The 20,861-nt window shown below is 32.4% G+C and overlaps 1 protein-coding gene across 2 annotated transcripts in view; it reads left to right on the forward strand.

Annotated features, from left to right (window-relative positions):
- KLHL1 (kelch like family member 1) overlaps positions 1–20,861 on the forward strand; it is a 362,245-nt gene that overhangs the window by 134,242 nt on the left and 207,142 nt on the right. For both annotated transcript variants that reach the window (XM_019415576.2, XM_019415577.2), the window contains exon 3: positions 647–783. In XM_019415576.2, the coding sequence (XP_019271121.1) occupies positions 647–783 (137 nt within the window). The remainder of the gene's footprint in view (positions 1–646; positions 784–20,861) is intronic.

Below are 20,861 nucleotides of genomic sequence, written 5' to 3' on the forward strand. Positions count from 1 at the left end.
GTGCCCCCAGTGCATTTTTAATTAAAATTCCATTTAACTTATTTGAAAAGCTTAACAAAATTCCATTAAACTTTACATGAAGAATAAAACTTCACTAATAGTTAAATAAAAATAAAGACAGAGGATTTTCCTCATTTGGTTATAAAGGCATATTTAGAATCATAGTATTAAAAAGAATACTATATTACCACAAGAACAGGCAAATAAGCAAAAACAATAGAAATCTCTGACACAGATAACTACACATTCAGGACTCAAATTTTTAATATACATGGCACCATTAATTCAGTAAGGGCAAATCAAAGTCTTTAGTAGATAGCATGGTAAAAAGTAGGTGAGTATGTAGACAGAAATAAAATTGGATTCCTATCTAAAAGGGTCAAAGAACTAAATGTGAGAAAGAAAAAAAAATGGTTTAAAATGATGGACGAAAATGTAGGAGAATGTTCTGTGACCAAAGGTGGAACAAAAGATCCTAATTTAGTTTTGAAAAGTACAATCTGTAAGGCAGTAAATAGATTGATGATACAGAGATACATAGATGTTATATAGGTAGATAAATAGAGTCTGTACTGCATTCTTATTAGTACTTAGCATTTTGCTGCTTTACATCTGTGACCTAAATTAGATCCTATGACTCTTTCAGGCTTGTCCTGAGCTCAGTCTCCGACTATTTTGCTGCCATGTTTACAAGTGATGTTTGTGAAGCCAAGCAAGAGGAGATCAAGATGGAAGGCATAGACCCCAATGCCCTCTGGGACCTTGTCCAGTTTGCATATACAGGTACAGTAAAAAGAATTATAGCTTTATGTTGCTGTCTTGTGAGTTTTAGAATTTTGGTATAGGATTTAAAGCTTAAAAATGTGCTTAGTTTGTATTTTTTTTTTTTAGTTGAAAGATTATCTAACAGAAAAATCAGACTACTTGTTCATTTGTCGTGAAATCAAAAATGTATATATGTATACATATATCCTATTCCCTTCCACAAAGGATTTAATAAGTTTATAAAAATAGTCAATGGATGAGCTGGGGAGAGGTTATTAATTCTCAAATAAAAATTTGTTGGTATCCATACTTAGAGCATTAGGCAAAGAAATAGATTCTCATTTGTTTTCCTTTTGGAAAGTATGGGTTGAAAGAACTCTTTTCTCCTTGTAATATATTATTTTAAAATTAAAATCTTCACAGAACATTTAATGTGGATTTGACAAATGTAGTTGAAAGGGACAATGAAGATATTTAGAGTTATGAAAGTGACTAATTTTTGAAGCATTTTCTTCCTGATCTACTATGTTGATGTTTCCTAATGGCCTTTGCACCATGTTATGTTTACCACATTCAGATAAGTTTGCCAATTAGCAAACAGTTGATGAATGTTTCAAAGGTGCAAGTATCAGCTGTATCTCTGGAGAATAAACCAATGAATCAGCCATGCCTTTGTCTTACAGAAGCTCACAGTCCAAGTGGAGAAGTTAAATGAGGGAATGAATACGGTATAAGGTGATACATTAAAAGAGAGTTGAAGACATAAAACCTGCCTCTCCAGGCATTATCAGGGCTCATATTCATTTAAAACATTTTAATAATTTCCAAGATTAGTGTGGTAAGGGGAGACATTATAATAAAATCTTGGTATAGAAGCAAAGGCAGATAGAATGAATTGATGTAATATTTTTTTTTTTTTTTAGAAATGGCAGGTGGTTCATTTTGCCTGAACTCTCAATCCTGGTATTTAATAAGACAAAAAAAGGTAGGCTAGCACCTGATTATCAAATCAGAGGACCCCAGTGTAAGGAGCTGTGTTTTTGTAGTATTTCAGGTTACAGGGAAAGTAAGATGACTTGGTGAAGATTGGCCACTAGAACAAAAAGTCTATAAAACTATTGGGAATCTGTGTTCCTGGAGGATTTGGCTTCTCATCCAGAGGAGTTTGCTAATATAACAATCAGTAAATGAAGCCTTTTTGAAAAAGAAAAATGCTTCTGCTCTGGGTGCTGTATCTCAAAGTAGCAATGTGATGGACAGATATGGACATTTCCCAGCCTCAGTTATTTTTAAATTCTATTATGTCAAAGTAAATATTACACTGGGCAAAGTTAAAGGAGTCAACAAGGCTGTTGCAATAGGGAAGAGAGGCAGAATTCAGTATTTAAGGGGAAGGAGAGAACATTTTTAAATGCTAGAATGAGAGAGAACACAGGCCATCTGCGGTTGCAGATGTAAAAGTAAACTTTTCCTTTGTGATATGATGTAATTTTAAAACTTAGAGCAAGGCACTCACTCAAAGTACACTTCTACTCTCCCACAAAGAACTGAGAAATAAGGATGCTATCATCCTTGAAGTTGGCATTTCAAACAGAATGCTTCCGGATCCTTGAGAGCAAGATTCCTGGATTGTAAAACTGGCAAAAAGGCTTTTCAAATTATTAACATCTCAAAGGGATAGAGAAAGAATTTATAATTGCAAGTTTTCTGGAGTAAATTCTCTAAGGAAAGGGAGACCAAAGGCCTAAAGTTTAGAAAGGAGCCTGTTTATATCCTCGTCAAGCTGAAGGGCCATTAAGACCATCTTAATTGTTTTCAATCTGCTTATAGCCTGAAATAGTAGCAGAAAGGATCTTTGGCCTCTCAGCCAAGAGATGGCAAACATAACCACATTAGGGTTTCCTTGAAAGAGAAGAATCATGAAGCTTCCATTTTAGGGATCTTTCTAGCAACAGAAAAGCATAAATCCAATCCTTACAGCCTCTATGGCCTGGCAACCTTGCATTTCTCTTGTTCAAAACTAGGTCAAAAGACACTCATCATCATGCAGCACAAAGTTGGAAGGTGTTTCAAAGCTCCCTGCTGAATGTAACGACCCAGATTTTGCTCTGCTTTATAGAGGACAGACAGGATACAAAGTGGCCTTTCACGTGCCACTGTCACTTTGGTTTTTTCTCCAACATCCATGCTCACTGGTAGTTCATAAATTTCTAATTGTTAGTTTATAGAAATGTTAGATGAGCAAATGATTTACAAGCTGATATTGGGAGAATTTTAGGCATAACATAAAATACTTTGTCTTTTGTTATATCAATCTATCTACCTATCTATCTATAATAGATATATAACAAAATATAATAATAGAAGAGATCAAGTGAGCAAATGACAGGAAGGGAATAATAGAAGGTACCTGTCTATGTGTCCACTTATGTAGTGTGCTAGCTGGTCTCTGAGAGTTTTCTTGATAGGAGGATAAAAATAAATGCCTCATCGAAGAGGGAAAAAATGAGTAAGCAGTAAAGATATCGGGCAGCTATTTGGTAATGTTTTCTTAACTTGAGGTTTGAGAGGCTTTGGAGAAATTAAGGAGGATCCACTATGTCAAGAACTGATAGCTAACTATCAGCTGTAGAAATAAGGTATTCAATACAGGTACATAAGATCGCTTTAAAATGATTTAAACAGATAAAAATTTCCATGAGATCTGGAAATTCTGTAAGGTTTGAAAGAACCCTATGTGCTTAATTTATTTCATTAGCTTAGATATTAAGGAAAAGAATGAAAGGATGACTTGGCTTGAAATAGACTTTTGACTAAGATAAACTTCAATGATTATAGGGTTTAATAATCTTTGATTCAAAGAATGAGAAATTATCCCTTAAGGAATTTCAGGTAGTAAAATTTGTACATAGTAAGACGTGGGAGACACCCTCCCTGTCTACCCCTCTTTTCTCCTACTGTAACAAATTAGAATAAGAAGAAATGAGACCAGGGGCATGGTAGAGATTCAGTAAGAACTAAGGCAGTATTTACAGTTTTGTGTTTTTTTTTCTGGTTACTAGGGACAATGACTTGGGTACCCAGGGTGACTGCAGTGATGGTAATAAATAGCTCAAAGGGAGTATGGATATTTTTAAAGGAACAATATATAATAATAAAAAGGTTAATACTAACAATATGTAAGATAGGATAAAGAAAATCAATAAGGTCTTTGTGTTTACAAAATTGTACATGTTTAGAAGTCTGAAGGATTAAGATACAGTGATAAAAACAATGTCTATTACAGTATCAAAATAAGCTTTACTTAAAAGGCACCATTAGGTCAATTTTTTTTTCACACATTTTCATAGCTCAAGAATAAAAAGGAAATGAAAATTTACACTGGTGTTAGAAATAATTGTATATCTAATATGTGGTTCATATCAATTTCCAAAATTCTTAATTGGGTGTTTAAAGTGTTTCAAAATTTCTTCTTTTTAAAACTTTTCATTGGATTTTCTTTATGGCTTTAAGCAAGAAATCTGAGTATGATCTTAGCTCTTCAGAGAACAAAGGCCCATTTAAGCAACAGTGTATATTATAAAATGGTGCCCTTTAACAATTCTGCCTTACATTTAAAGTTTGAATTCTTAGTTGCAATCCAAAGGACATATAATTATAAGATTGCATATCAGGTTTTTAAAATCAAACTAAAATTCAGCTAATAATATGTAAGCACAATGCATGAATCAGGTCACACTAGGGTCCAGAAGACAAAATATAAATGTAGACTGGATGCAAAAGCAAAAGTGAACTACTGGGACCTCATCAAGCTAGAATGCATTATGCCAAGTGAAATAAGTCAGAGAAAGGCAAATACCATATGATTTCACTCATATGTGCTACTTAAGAAACAAAAATGATGAACATAGAGGGACAAAAAAAATAGAGAGAGGGAAACAAACCATAAGACACTCAAGTATAGAGTTTGAGTTTAGGGTTTAAAATAACCTTTGTTGTCTTCGTTTCGTCTAAACATACTTTTGATATACACAGTCTAATATTTCTTCATTAGAGACGGGTATAAAGCAAATTTTGAAGACCATTATATTGATTGTATATATAAATAAAAATATATATAGATATGTGTACACACACATATTTCAGTTCTAGCCAAAAATTGATGATCACATTGTGAAAATGAAAGAGGAAATGTAATATATTTGAAAAGAATGCTCTGGAGTTCACTGTGTTTTAAAGTTGCTTTCAGGTTGATAGAAATTTCCTTCTGGTTTATCTTTTACATAGTCCCTACTATCTGGACATACTTGAAAATATACTGTGTTCATTGATGCATAAGGAAATAGAGTTCTAACAAATGTGAGAGATGGGATTGCAGGGTTACTAGCTAAGTGTGTCAGGTCCTGTAGAGAACTGATAAGGACACGGTTTAAATAAAGGAAGCTGTCCATCTAGCAGTGGTATTAAGAAGAGAGGTAGAAAATTAAACTGCCAAATGGCAAGCCTTTCATCATACTGAAGAGTTAACTTCCTTATAAAAAAAAAAAAAAAAAAAAAAAAAAAAAAGGTTTGTGTGCCACTGAAGTTAATTAATGTCTTAGTACATGCTAACAAATGTTAAAATGACTTCTGCTTACTTCAAAACATTTGAACGAAATAAATATACACACACAGGAGCTGAGATGTTTAATGTTCTGTTTTAATATTAAAAAAGTATACATCAATATAGTCAGCTTGGACTGAATATTCTAAACTCCCTTCAGAGTTTTTTGTTGTAATTAAAAGTAAATTATCGTTGCATTTTTATTACTGGTTTAATTCAAGTGGCATGAATTATGCAAGCACATTAGCAGAATATTAGTCTTAAAGTAAGAACTTTTACTACATGGAAAATTTCTTTCCTCAATTTAATAAATTGAACCTTTAAAGACTGGCTTTATCTATTATTATTACCAATCAATTACAATTTTGAATTAATAATTTCCATAGGGTGCTGAAATAACCTATATATCCATTAAGAAAAAAAGGAAAAATTATAAAAATAAAAATAAATCAATTGTATATTGCCATCTTACTTCTCCCTTTTCATTAACCCAAGAACCCGTGTGTGTGTGTGTGTGTGTGTGTGTGTGTGTGTGTGTGTGTAACAATGAATAATATAAACTAATTTAGGGAAAATTTTTGTATTAAAATAAATAATGAAAATTATGTACACTTTCTGAATATTTCACAGTGTTCTGTTATTGTTATTACTGAACTGCATCCTGGCTTCATGCTATGGGATTTCATAGACAGATTGAAAAAGAAATTGCTTTGTGAAACTTAATATTTACTAGAGATAGAGGAAAGGTTATGTCTCTTCTGCCCTGTAACTCACATTTGCTTTCTGGGTCTCCAAGTAAGGAAAATCTCTCAGGTCTCATCTTATAATCAACTTTGCCTTCTTAAAAAAACCTTCTTGGATTTTATGTTATTGTTGCTCACAATCTTATAATTTTTTTTAGATTTTCCTTTTCATACTAGATATTGTACAGGAAAATTGTTTACATGTCCTTTGGATCTTACATTATGCTTTGGATGCTAGGAAGGCAGAAAATGAATCATATGCCACTATAGCATGCATGAAGAGTACATGCTATGTATTTTTTGTGCATTAATCTTGTATTTGACTATATTTTCTCAGGATTATTTAACCATTACTCTAATCTCAAAATATCTGTACACTTGATTCTGTTACATTTGAGTGATATCATGTAGAATTTAGCATCAGAAATATGTGGGGTTTTCTTTGGACTTCCAAGACTAATATTCAACCAGAACTCACTGAGATGTTGCAGCCCAGTGGTCATTTGAATTGTTGGGCATTTATTCTAATTGGCAGGTACTTATTTCTTATTACACAAGTATTTTTATTATATCCCTTGGGTTCCCCCATTTCATACCTAGAGAAATCAAATTACTTAGATTTATAGTCTTAATATTAGTCAACTATAGGAAAGGAAAAATAATAATTTCTAAGTAAGAGGATTGTTTTAAAGAGTAATTAAATAAAATTAAATGAGGTTAGCATAATTCTTAGCATATTGTCAGTGCTCAATTATGATTATTCATAAAAGGTATTTTTATTAGTTTCATCAAATCCTTTGTGCAATCCATTATAAAAAGTGAAGCTGGAGGGGTGTCTGGGTCGGTCAGTCGGTTAAGTGTCCAATTTTGGCTCAGGTCATGATCTCATGGCCCCTCCTTGGCTCTGCACTGACAATTCAGAGCCTGGAGCCTGCTTCGGATTCCATGTTTCTCTCTCTTTCTCTCTCTGCCCCTCCCTTCCTTGTGCTCTCTCTCAAAAACAAATAATTTTTTTTTAAATGAAGCTGAAGACAGAACTGTGGAGGGAGTAATCATTTTGTCAACATTTATTAATTTTGAATCTGATTTATTATATACTTTAGTATTATAATATGAATTCTAATTCATATGTATCATTTTATATACATTTTTAGTGCTACATTTTTTTAGGTCACATACTTGTAATTTTGCTGCCTTATATATTTTAATTATGTTTTTATCACATATTGCATTCATTATTTTAGCATATTTTATCCCATTCCACACAGTCAAATCTTACTGTCAGATACAAAAATGAAAATATCTTATTAGAGACAGATCCACATAATTACATGGATGTGAAAGCATGGTCTAGTTTTCCCAATGACATTTCAATGTGCTTTCTGCTAGATCTAAAGTTATTCAACCTTCTGACTGATAAATATGAGAGAGAGGCTCCTTATATGTACTTACGTTATTGCCACCTTCCATTTTCCAAGTATGAACTGCCATCAAACAAAATTTTTTCTTACAGTTAATTTCGTTTTACACAAAATCATGAATAACCTGAGGAAAGTTTATTGATGCTACAAATGGAGAACCATTTATGATTGATAATAGCACCATTTAAAATATCATCCTCAAGCTTGGACATTCACAATTTCATAACTGCAAATTTAAGTCTAATTTTGTTTTTTTTTATTTTTATGTAAATAAGAAGAATTATAGGAACCACTACCTGTTTAACATTTAACATTTGCAGGATGTTTTACACACATCTCTGTCCTTCTCATAACATTCAGTTTTGTCGTGCAGTTGGGAAAATATAGCACGAACTTCACATATGTTTCTCAACGATACACATCTTTTCAAATATTACTTTAGTTGTGTTTTGACTATTTCTCAATGCTCTGCATTTAAAATTTGATAGAGTTGATTCTTTGCGCAGATACTATTGTGGTGTAAAAAAAAAACAACTGAAAACAATAAACAAACAAAAACAAGCAAATAAAACAACTCCAGTCACTGTCTCCTTCTGAAGTCTTCCAGAAATTACCATTTTGTCTGGTTTACCACTTTCATTCAGGAGAGATTTTTCCTTCATGTTGGAGACAGGAAATTTTATGATGAAAATTCTAAGCACTTTAATTTTAAATGCTTTGTCTACCTCAGATAACGGGTGGTGTTACCCCACAGGGGAAACATTTCAGCCAGAAGTGGATGGTATGCTCGTCATAATAAAGGAATACCTTGATTCCTGACTCCTTTAGACTGCACTTGAGCTTCATTAGGCACATCATAGCACATACATTCCTCCACCAGAGAAAATATTCCACTAAATGGCATTCATGCAAGTCTGATATCTATTTCCCACCCCATCTTTCTTCTTCTCTGAAGAAATATTTAGGGGAGGGGGGGGAAGCATTGAGGGGGGAGCATAGTGCAGAATAAAATATCAATAAAGAAAATATGGACTAGTAATGGCAGAATTCTCTTGTGAGAATTATAAAAATTACTTTGTTTAACATACGACATTTTCATTTCTGATACATCCGTGTCTGCAAAAAGTAAACAATACTTAGAAATATATGTCATTAATAATTTTTATGTGTTTTCTTGGACTACATGCTGTAATTTCTGATAAAGGGGAAATTTTACTATAATAGGACATTTAACCATTTTTTGACAAATTATTATTTTATTTATCAAGTTAAGTTACAGAAAATATATTCAGGACCTCAAGTAAAAACCTCATTTTTGTATGCATTTAATTTGAATTTGCCATGTCACAAAATGGCTTAAAATGACTTCAAAGTAAAATACATAAGAGAGAGAAATAAGGTATCAATAATGTATAGGGTAGTGTTTTGACATGTATTGGAGAGTTAACTGTACATTCATATGATAACATATCGTTTGTTACTATTGTAACTATAGTTACATAGTTACTTTGTAACTATTTTGAGGCTAAGAAATATTGATTATGATTATGGATTGTTATATGTGAAAATTTCAAGAAAAATATGAATACTTACAGTCAGAAAATGAAAGTCGTAAAGCTCTGAAATGATCTATAATGATAGCATTAAAGGACTAAAATAACATATTAAGCGTATTTTGAGAGCCAAGATAGTGTTCCAAAGAAAGTTATCTGTTAACAAATAAACAAACAAACAAACAAAAAAAACATCTGGCAACTCAGAAGCCATGGAGTACAGAGGCAGTGGGCGTATGGCTGCCTTCACGGGTAGAACTCTCAATCTGGGGAGATTGCCAGGTAATAAAATGTCAAAACTGCAGCCTTTTTTATTTCCACATCACAACCATCCAACTTAGTGCATAAAATCTTTCAGCATCCCAAGATGGAGCAACTTTGTAGATAACTTCAATCGAGCCTAGTTCTATGAGCACGTACTTCTATGCAATGTTGCTGTAAAATCTGTCCAGTGACAAGTTATATTTTCTTATAGTCATCCCTTTCAATCTCCCGTCTATTTTTCTGACTGAAGTAGAACAATAAAGGAAGAACAAATATAAAAAGTCATTTACAGAAGGCACAATACTATAATTTTAGTCTTAATATCATGCCTAAGTATCTATGATGTGTAAGGCATTGAAATTCAAGTAAAAAAGACCTGAAAAGAGCATCCAAATTCAAATCCACACCACCTTTGGTATGATGTGCACCATAAGAGTCTTAAGTTTCTGTTGTATTCATAGAAATTATACACCAGTTTGTTTTAACTTCTCAGTCACCAAGGCAAAGAAAGGAGCATAATCAGTTATAATCTAAAATAAAAACAAATATTTTACTCAATATAAACACAGGTTTCTAATATTGAAGTCTGAGAAGCATATCCTTGGATATCTGAATATTCGTAAAACACTATATGATGTACTTCAGACATCTTCACTGATTTGCTAAAGGTGGATATAATAATGAATTATAGAGCTATTTCTTCTGTTGGCTGATTCAAGTTCAAATGATGTTGCCCAGACACGCAAATTACGAATAATTTCATGTATCAAACAATAAAATATTAAAACTCAGGGATCAAACTCAGTTGGATTATGGGTACATTTAATTTAAAGAGATTGGTATTACTGATGCTGAACTCAAAATTATATGTTCCACCTGAAGGTACCCTCAAGTATTTAATTTTAGAAGAGCCAAATGAGTATATTTGGGGTATGTTTGATACACCAGTAGACAAATTATGTTACTTCTAGTACAAGTTTAGATAACTTGTATAACTATGAGTTGATCCTTTTTATTTTTCATTTTTCTCACAACCAAAATTTCCTTAAGTATCGAGTGACAGCCTCAGTTGGATTAAATCCTACAGCAAGTACTAGAAGTAGAAAAAAAAATCTATGTAGTGGATTAAAGACAGAGTTATAAGCTATGATATACTAAAAATTAAGGAGTATATTCTCTGGTTAAAATCAAGTAAGCTAAACACCTGTGTATGAATGTGGGTCAAAGGTATGTTCAGAAAAAGTGAAGATATTTCTCAGTAAATAATTCCTTGTTCTTTCCAAATCATAGATATTTGAGAATATTGGATTTAAAACAACTTAGGTAAATGAGAACTACTGAATTTTTTTAGTTCCGATACCCATTGGACTATATTATTTATTACTTTTTTTTTAATGTTTATTTTTGAGAGAGACAGAGCATGAGCAGGGGAGGGGCAGAAAGAGAGGGAGACACAGAATCCGAAGCAGGCTCCAGGCTCTGAGCTGTCAGCACAGAGCTGGATGCAGGGCTCTAACTCCTGAACTGTGAGATCATGACCTGAGCCAAAGTTGGATGTTTAACTGACCGAACCACCCAGGCACCCCTGGACTTTTTAAAGTAAAAGATGTGTAGTTAGAATTAGAAAAAAATGATGGCCTTTATTATTAAAACTACCCTTTCATGGGTTCTTGCGTAGAGATTTCCCTGACTTCTCAAACAGTGAGCACTTAAACTCTGAGATATATTTACTAGTTAAAAAACATAAAGTGTGCTTTTCTTATGACTAGAATACAGGAAAGACGTTGTTTATTGATTAATAAGCTCTAAGATTATAGAATATTCTAGGCATAGCTTGTCATTCTGTTTTATAAAACTGGTTTGCTATAAGTTTTTAGAGAAAAACCAAGATTTTCTTCCAGATGAAAGGTGAGAGGGAGACCAGGGAGCCAGTAATTTGAGCATATTAGAATAAGGAATAAATAATTTGATGGTAGCAGAAGTCTAAAGTGCAGTAAAAATCAATTGCTTTTGGTAGCTGTTAAAAAGATATGTAAGCCTATTAAAAATAATAAAATGATACAAACCAACATTCTCTTAACTCTCCTGCTTTTTTTTGAAACACTCAAAAAATCTTAGGAATTTGATGATATGTATTATTAAGTAAGTAAATAAATAACCAAGAATATACAAACCTCTCATGTAGAATTCCACATCATTTATGTAATTAATATGCCATCAAGGAAATAGAGCACAACTCCCCATTCTTTAAGTGTGACCATTCATAAGGACCTCCTTCCAGAAAGCACAATAGAGAAAAGGAGATCCAAGAGTAATTTTATAGTGGAGAAACCTGACAAACACTACTTCTGTTGTTGGGTCACCCAATTGGATGGAGACCAGCAGTTCGGGGGGTGAAAAAAATCACCTAAGCAGAATAAAGGAGATAGAAGCACACTGCAAGGGAGCAGGGGGCAGGACAGCAAAGGAGAGACTGTCTGCCAGGAGGCAGTGGTGACAGGCTGTAGAAAAGTGAGGAAGGTGAGGAGGTATGGAGACATTGATTTTTCCTTTTTTGGTACGTATGTCCAGGTATCAGTAACCCATTGGTCAACGAAGGCTTATGGATATTTTGAGGTAGGTTGTCTGATGGGCCTCTTTGTATTCAGCCCTGGGGGTCACTGTGGGCCCTTTTACTGTATTCAGGTTTCCATTGCTCCAGTTGGTTGCCCAAAAGTGGCCACTACGCCTACTAAGTGATCAAAATTAACATCAATAGTGAGAAGTCATGTTGATAGTATGTACCCTTGATATCATGTGGTGAGACCAAATCCATATCCCAGTGTAATCATAATTAAATGAATCCCAGTTGAGGCACATTCTACAAAAAGCTTAACCAGAAGTCTTCAAAACAGTTATCGAAAACAAGGAAAGTCTGAGAAACTATCACAGCCAAGAGGAGCCTAAGGAGACATAACACTAAATGAAATATGGTATCATGCATGAGATCCTGAAACAGAGAAAGGGCTATTAAATAGGTAAAAAATAAATAAATAAAAATAAATAAGAGTAAATTATGGACTAAATAATAATATAGCAGTATTGGTTCATTAATTTAACATAGGTATCATACTAATGTAAAATGTTAACAACGTAAAACAGGTAGGTATTTAATATGAGAAATCTGTACTTTTTTGTAAGTTTCCTATAAATTGAAAGTATTTTAAGAAAAATGTTTATTTTTTAAGAATTTCTATGAATTAATTAAATATTAATTTTTAATTTTGTTTCAGTTCTAGTGTGGTAATGATATTACTTCTCTTTCTACTGAAGATAGAGATGATAGATAGATATAGATGGATAGATAAATTGATTTGATAGACTTAATTTACTTTATGGACTTTATAGGCAATTTTTGTATCTATCTGGTAAAATGAATTCTTTTTTAATGTAACTGATTTTATAGATCAAATATGGTTATACAGCACAGTTGGTAATAGGATAACACTTGTCCATTAAAAATACAGTATCATAAATTTCCATTCTTCTATAATCTTCACTTTTTCCTCCCCATTTTATTTTACATATTTTCATTCCAATACAGTGTAAATTTAAATATAAATTCTTGTAGAAAACCAGCGTAAGTCCACTGATATATATTTGGAATTCTCAGTCACTTTAACATTTACTTAAGGTGAGGCTATAGATATATGTAGTAAACATTTGGAAGTATTCTATTCAAAAGGCATTCCATTCTTATTCCCCAAGTTGGCTCAAGGGAGAGTGGCTCTAATTCTATCAATCTAGTTCATATAGGGTCAAAATCAATTATTGGGGTTTTACCATATTGCTAACTATTGAGGTAAGCATGGTCATGGGATACAATTTTTATTAAGGCAACCTGGAGAAAGACTTCTGGGGAACTTTTAGTAAAGATTTCTTCACTGATTGAAGAGAAACATGCACGAAGGAATAGTTTCTCTTCTGATGGGTGTTTTTCTGTCCAATCTGAAGCTTGAAACTATGGCAGCTATGAGGGAAACAACAACATACTTGAGAAGATGGTCATCTTCTGATGATGTGTTGAGCCTTTCAGTTATTCATTTCTGGAGACAACCTTCCTATCCCTTTGTCAAAAGAGATTATAACTATTTCCTTATTAAGAAAATTTCTCAGGGCTTTCTCTTATTACAGTGATAGGCTCCTTAGGTACCCAAAGTTTCATTTAAGTATCAGATATTTTTAAACTGATTTTCTATGGCACCTAAAGTAAAAACATGTATACTTTCCCATTTGGTATATATCTATATATTTTCTATGAAGAAAAATATCATGCATGAGGTAGCTCAATTTGTGTGCATTCAAGCTCAACACTCACTAATATTCCATTTGTGCCTTCTGGCTTTTACAAATGGTCTTTTCATTGGATATATTCCAAGTGGAAAAAATAGAATATTTTAGCTCTTTGAAACACACAATGCTTATATCCTCCAAATTTGCATCCAAAGTTACCATAAGTAACCTGAAAAAATTAATCTATAGTCAACCTGTGAAAATTCAAGTTTTTCCTCTCCCCCACCTCTGCCTTTATTTTTCTAGGAAAGGAAGGAGAAATACCTGCTAAAATTTTATCTAAATTATTATGAAGTATAATGCTAGACTCAATATTTGAATTTGAACTATTTGGTCTTACAAACAAATATCTTACATATCCTATAGCTCATTACACTGACATAATATCTCTGAATCACTTTTCAAGTATCGATCTGGCAAGGTAAAGATACTAACATGCACACACACACCCATACACATACACCATTTTATATGCTAGGTTTACATTTATGAGATTATTTTAACAATATGTTGATAAAGTATTTTAAATGATAATTGCATATGTGAAGCTGCCATGACTATAATGTTATCTATATTATAAACTTCAAGAAAAAAAATAACACATAACCCCCAATTTCTCTAAATTACAATATACTATCTTTGTAATTTTGTTAGCAAAGTTTGAATTAAAGCCCTCAGAATACATAGGTACTAAACATCTTTGTTGGCATTTTATTATTCTTTTTAAAAGCTTTAGTGATGAATAATTGACATACAGGAAACTGCATACACACACACACACACACACACACACACACACACACACATATATATATATATATATATATATATATATATATATATATGATGTACAATTTGATGTTTTGATCTCTGTATATACCCACAGAACCATTACCACAGACAGGGTAATGAATATATCCATCACATGCTTTCTGATTCATCTTGTTGCCCCTCCTCACCCCATCCTATACTGATGATCTGATTTATGTCACAATAGTTTGGATGTTTATGAATTTTAATTAAGTTGAGTCACAGGGCTTATTTTTTGTCTGATTTCTTTCACTCAGCATAATTACTCTGCACTAAGCCTACTTAACTATGATGTTGCATATATCTATAGTTCTTCCCTTTTTATGAGTAGTATTCCATTGTATAGTGTAGATCTACAATAGTCTCCCCTTGTTTGCAGTTTTGTTTTCAACAGTTTCAGTTACCCAAACAGATGATCCTCCTCCTGACTTGTTGTCAGAGGTCTGTAGGCTTAATACTAAGCTATTAAGTCACAATGCCTACGTCATTCACCTCCTTCATCTCATCACGGAAGCATTTTATCATCTTCCATCATCATGAAAAGAAAAGAAGGGTGAGTACAGCCCAATAAATTATTTTAAGAGAGAGAGGGACCACATTCACATATCCTTTATTATAGTATACAATTATAACTGTTCTATTATATATTAGTTATTGTTTTAACTGTGCCTAATTTACACACTAAATTTTATTAGAGCTATGTATGTATAAAGACAAACAGGAAATACTGTTTAAGGTTAAGTACTATCCATGGTTTCAGGCATCCCCTGGAGGTCTTGGGGCACATCCCCCACAGATAAAGCAAAGTACTGTAATACAGTCTGTTCATCTGCTCCCACTTGTTAATGAACATTTCAGTTGTTTCCAGTGTTTGGTTATTACAAAAGAAATCTACTATAAATGTTCATGTACAAGGCTCTATATCAACATAACTATTTTATTTTTCTTGGGTTAATACTTCGGAGTAAAACGACTGAGTCATTTGAGAGGTGAAATTGTCAAACTGTTTTCCAAAATAGATACACCATTTCACACTGCCACCAGTACTGCTAACGCATGCAAGGTGGTATTTCATTGGGCTTTTAGCTTCCATTCTCCTGAACATTAATAATGTTGAGCATTTTTTATCCATGTATCTTCTTTTATGAAACATCTGTTTAGATCGTTTTGCCTATTAATTTTTTTTCTTATTATAAAGTTTGAGAGTTATTTATGTATTCTGGATACAAGTACTTTATCAGATGTAAGATTTTGCAAACATTTTTTCCCAGTCTGTGGTTCATCTTTTTGTTCCTTTAATATTGTCTCTTGCAGTGATTTTTATGAAGTCCGATTTAACAATTTTTTTCTCATGGATTATGCTTTGGATATTTTATCTAAGAAACCTTTAACTTAAGGTTACACAAATTTTCTATCTTATAGAAGATTTAGAGTTTTAGTTTTTTACATTTAGGACTATGAGCAATTTTGAGTAATTTATTTTTCATTAGCCTATAGCATATTTAATTTTGTGTTTTCTAAGTTAGCATTTCATGCATAACAGTTGCTTGACCCCAAAATTTCCCCTCAAATACAATGTATTAAAACAACAACCGTTTATTTAGTTTATGAGTTTGCGGCTTGTCAATTTGGCTGGACTTGGTTGAGAAGTTTTTCTAGTGTTTTGGAACAAAGCTTAATCCTGTATTGGCGCTCAGTTGACTGTCAGCAGCATAACCACCTAACAGAGGGCATCAGATTGATGAAACAGGCTTGCTCAGACTTAATGACATGATGGTGGAAAGGTCTCAAATGCAACAAAGGAAATGCCTTTCAAAGCCTTGCTTGCCTTATGTTTTACACTTTTCCTTTGTCCATGGTATTTCCCATGGCCAACCTCAGAGCTAGTATAGAAGAGTATTACCAAAGGGCAAAGATATAAAGAAAGGAATGACTTATGGACATATTTGCATTTTATCTTACCTGCTCTATCTTATCAGAAAGTCCTCTGCATACTCACTGCCCATAATTTGAACAAAAATGTGTTCCTCTAGGAGGGCATCTAAGTCTGTATTCCAAAACTTGACTCAGGTTCTGACCAACAAGGATGCCAATCTTTGATCATGCTTAACCTCTGCAAATAGTAGTCATGTGTAATGCTAAATGTAATGCTAAATGCTGAAGTTTCTTCACTGAATTAACATTTTGAGTACATTTTATAAATTGTATGGGTTATAATGAAAATACAAGTTTTGCATATGGATATCTGACTGTATCAGCACTATTTGTTCAAAGACTATACTTTTTAAATTAAATTGTCTTATGGCTTTGCAAAAACTAGTTATTTTTTATGAGTGGTTCTAATTCTGGATTCTATTCTTTTCCATTGTTCTGTATATATTTAGACAAGTACCAATCAGTTTTGATTACTGTAGCTTTGTAAGAAGTCTTAAAATCTGGTAGCATTATTTCTCCTACTTTGTTCTTTTTCAAAATTATTTTGGTTATTCCAGGCCATTGCATTTGCATATGAATTTTTAGAATAAGTTCTCTCATTTCTACAAAAAGTTTGCTGAGATTTTGAATATGGTTATAATAAACATATAGTTTAATTTGGGGTGAATTGAAATGTTAACATTGTTCTGTTTTCCAGACAAAAGTCACAGTGTATCTTCAACTTCATCTACACCCAACAAGCCTAATCCTCTTCAATGAGTTGTGACAAAGCATGTGAATTGTTTCCAACCAGAGAGATTTATGAGAGAATCAGTCTTCTGGGTTTTTTGGGGGGACTGATCACATAGGCAGCCTCTGCTTGACATGCACCAAAATTCAAGATTCTCAGAAGGAAAGCAAGTGTTTAGCATAAACCGTATTGTTTATACAGACAGTTTAGGTACAGAGAGCAATTTGTATTAGTTAATGGTAGGAACCCCTTTGAAATGTACATTTTCAGACACCAGTCAAGGTCAAATCTTAACAAGCAGGCCTTTTCAAAAATAGTAGGTCAGGTCTATTGTGTGAATTTTCTCCTCATAAGTGCTGTTGAAAACAATTAGATAAAATTAAAGGAAATCATTCTCCAAATATACTGAAGTCATAATAAATGGAATCTATAAAAGCCATGCTACTTTCATTTATCTCTTTTATCTGATTTTCATAGGATCCATCCTAGGAAGCATATATCCATATCTTGGCAATCTTAATGAAAAATTTTAGGTAAAATTCCTCTACAGTTCTTAAATCATAATGATGTTTTAAAGATATATATGTTATAAAAAGCTGTTATGCATATGATCAATTATAAATAATAATATATTTTAATGTATTCATGTTATCTCCTCTATATTTCATATTTTTATTTTAACAAGTAAAGGTACACATTTCATAAATCATTCAAAATCTATAAAGTACAGGTGTCTATGACCTGTAGAATACTTTATTCTTGTGCTTACTACAATATTCACAAACCTTAAAATATATATCAATAACTACACTGACATGATTATCTTAAAATAATTTGAGCTTGTCTGATCCTTCAACTTCAGATGAATATTTTGTTTGACATTATTATTGAATGATATTGTGAAATATAAACACCTCGAAGAACTGTATTGACAAATGTCTCCTCTGCCAAATTGACCTATGATACTCAATGTTCTACTAGTTGATAATATCCAAATAATAGGAACCTTGTAAATTTGTTAAAATCTTGTAAGTTTAAAAATAACTATTTCTAAATTTTGTTATTGATAATGTCCCTATTTCATAATTAAAATTAAACTTTAGGTAGCTAATTCAATTGGAAATTAATATATAATAAAAAGTATTTTTATTTTTCTCCCATACCTTGTTCCTTTCAATTTATTGTTTCCAGTTTATGTGCTTTTTTTTTCTTTCTTCATCAAATCCCTTGCAACATTTGGAAGCATGCTTTAGATTCCTGTTCTGTCTTATTCTTTCCATGACACTCGTAAATAAAACATAAAACTCTTTAACTATTAAACATGTTAAGTTATAGGTGAAATGTCATGTTTGAAAGCAAAGGTATCCCTCACCCAACAGATTATTTACTAATTATAAAGGAAAAAAATTCTTTAAAATGAAGAAATCTAGCAGACATTGCCTTAAACAAGGTGCGAAACAACATCATCCATGATGAGACATACGTAATGAACCTCCCTATAAAAGGCACTGAAAAGGGTACAATATCACCTATATGATGTCCCTGCCAAAAAAAGATTTCAGCTAGGTTTAATCGTGGTGATATACTATGACTAACACAACTGGGGAAATTCTACATAACAACTAGTCTGGAATTTTCACTATTGTTATAAATGTCATGAATGACAAAATGGCTGGAAAACTAATATAAGTTAAAGGAGACTAAAAGGACATTACAAATAAATATGATGTGTAAGCCCTAATTAGATCCTGAATTTAAAACTAAAATCTATAAAGCATATTATTTGGACATTTGGGGAAATATGCATCATAGTAAATACTAGTAATATTATCAATTTCATATGTGTAAAAATTACATTGTAGTTATGTAGGAGAACACCTTTGTTCTTGGAGACACAGGCTTAAGTATTTAGGGGTGAAGTATAATGGTTAGAATAATCCAGTAATTCAGCAGCTATAGCATAAATACACATACACACACACACACACACACACACACACACACACACACACAAACACACGCAGAAAAATATGGCAAAATGTTAACTTATGGTGAAGCTAGGTAAAGAGTATATGGGTGTTTATTGTACTATTCTTACAAATTACTATAGGTTAAAAAAATCCAGAATAAAAAACTTTGGTTTGGAAAAAGATAAAGGCAGTCTATTTAAAAAGATCTTTCTTAATAAATATTCTGTCCTTGAAAGATGAATTTTTGAAAGTAGACAACTTTTCTAACATGCTGGATGAAAAAAAAAGGAAAAATAAAAAAAATTTTCTGTAGCATCATAAAGTTAGAAAATAAATTCTAGCTAGCAAGAATACACACTTAAATTTCAATTAGATGATAGCATATTAATAATGAAAGGTAGGGTGTCTGGGTTTCCTAGTCAGTTGAGAGTGTCACTCTTTGTTTTGGCTTAAGTCACAATCCCAGGGTCATGGGATCCAGCTGCATGCTCAGTGTGGAATCTGCTTGATATTCTCTCTCTGTCCCTCTCTCCTGCCCATGCACTCTCTCTCTCTCTCTCAAAAAGAAAAAGAAAATGAAAAAGAAAGAAAGAAAGAAAGAAAGAAAGAAAGAAAGAAAGAAAGAAAAGAAAGAAAGAAAGAAAGAAAGAAAGAAAGAAAGAAAGAAAGAAAGAAAGAAAGAAAGAAAAAGTTCATCAATTATTTTATTCATATAAGTTTGTGTTTGAGTTTCAAATTTCCTGTAGCCTGTCTTCCAAGTGCACAAATGAATTAAAATATCCCCTTTATATAGGGACTAATAACTATCATTGAATATAAGAGGCTGTAATATAGGTCTTACTGAGGCAAAAAGTAAAAGAACCATATAAATAAAACTTGTTTGGATACTTCAAACCTCAGTCAAATTTAGAACATTCAGAAAGGAAAATAAAACATTATTTTCTCAGAAAGGTATCTAAAATTCTCAAAATTTTGCTATTAAATGTAGAACACAGATACTTATTTTTGGGTAATAATAATTAAAACTAAAGGTGGTAAAGTTACATAAAGAAAGAACAGTAGAGGGGCCCCTGGGTGGCTCAGTCAGTTAAGCAGTTAAGCGGCTGACTTCAGCTCAGGTCATGATCTCACAGTTTGTGAGTTCGAGCCCCCCATCAGGCTCTGTGCTGACAGCTCAGAGCCTGGAGCCTGCTTCAAATTCTGCGTCTCCCTCTCTCTCTGACCCTCCCCCACTCACACCCTGTGTCTGTCTCTCTCTCAAAAATGAACAGACATAAAAAATAAATAAAGACAGAACAGTAGAAATAAAACAAATCCATAATCAAAGAAAAAGAATGACATTATTAAAACTTAGGATTAAAAATTAATGTTTATGAATTAATTAAAAATTCTGTGAAATGAGTGATTCCCATTTGTAGAATTTCTACAATTAAAAGTTATTTAAATTTTTAGTAAGTTAGGGTTAAGCAGGATATTAGATATACCAAATAAGTATCCATGAATTTAAAGGTAGATATAAAAATATTATAAATTTTAATACAAATAATTCTCATGGAGAGAACTTCTACAAGTAAATATGAAATATTTGCAAAGTTTTACATGTCAGGTTTAAATGAAATATTAAATATATTGGGGACATAATCAGTGAATGGAATATATAAAGAAACTACAGATAGGGAGGAGAGAATGATTTGATCAATACAAAGCCCTTGATAATAGTCTCTAAGGGAAAATT

The sequence above is a fragment of the Panthera pardus genome, unplaced genomic scaffold (genome assembly GCF_024362965.1).
Source record: "Panthera pardus isolate Hobbes unplaced genomic scaffold, ASM2436296v1 HiC_scaffold_1, whole genome shotgun sequence".
Classification (NCBI taxonomy): Eukaryota; Metazoa; Chordata; class Mammalia; order Carnivora; family Felidae; genus Panthera; species Panthera pardus.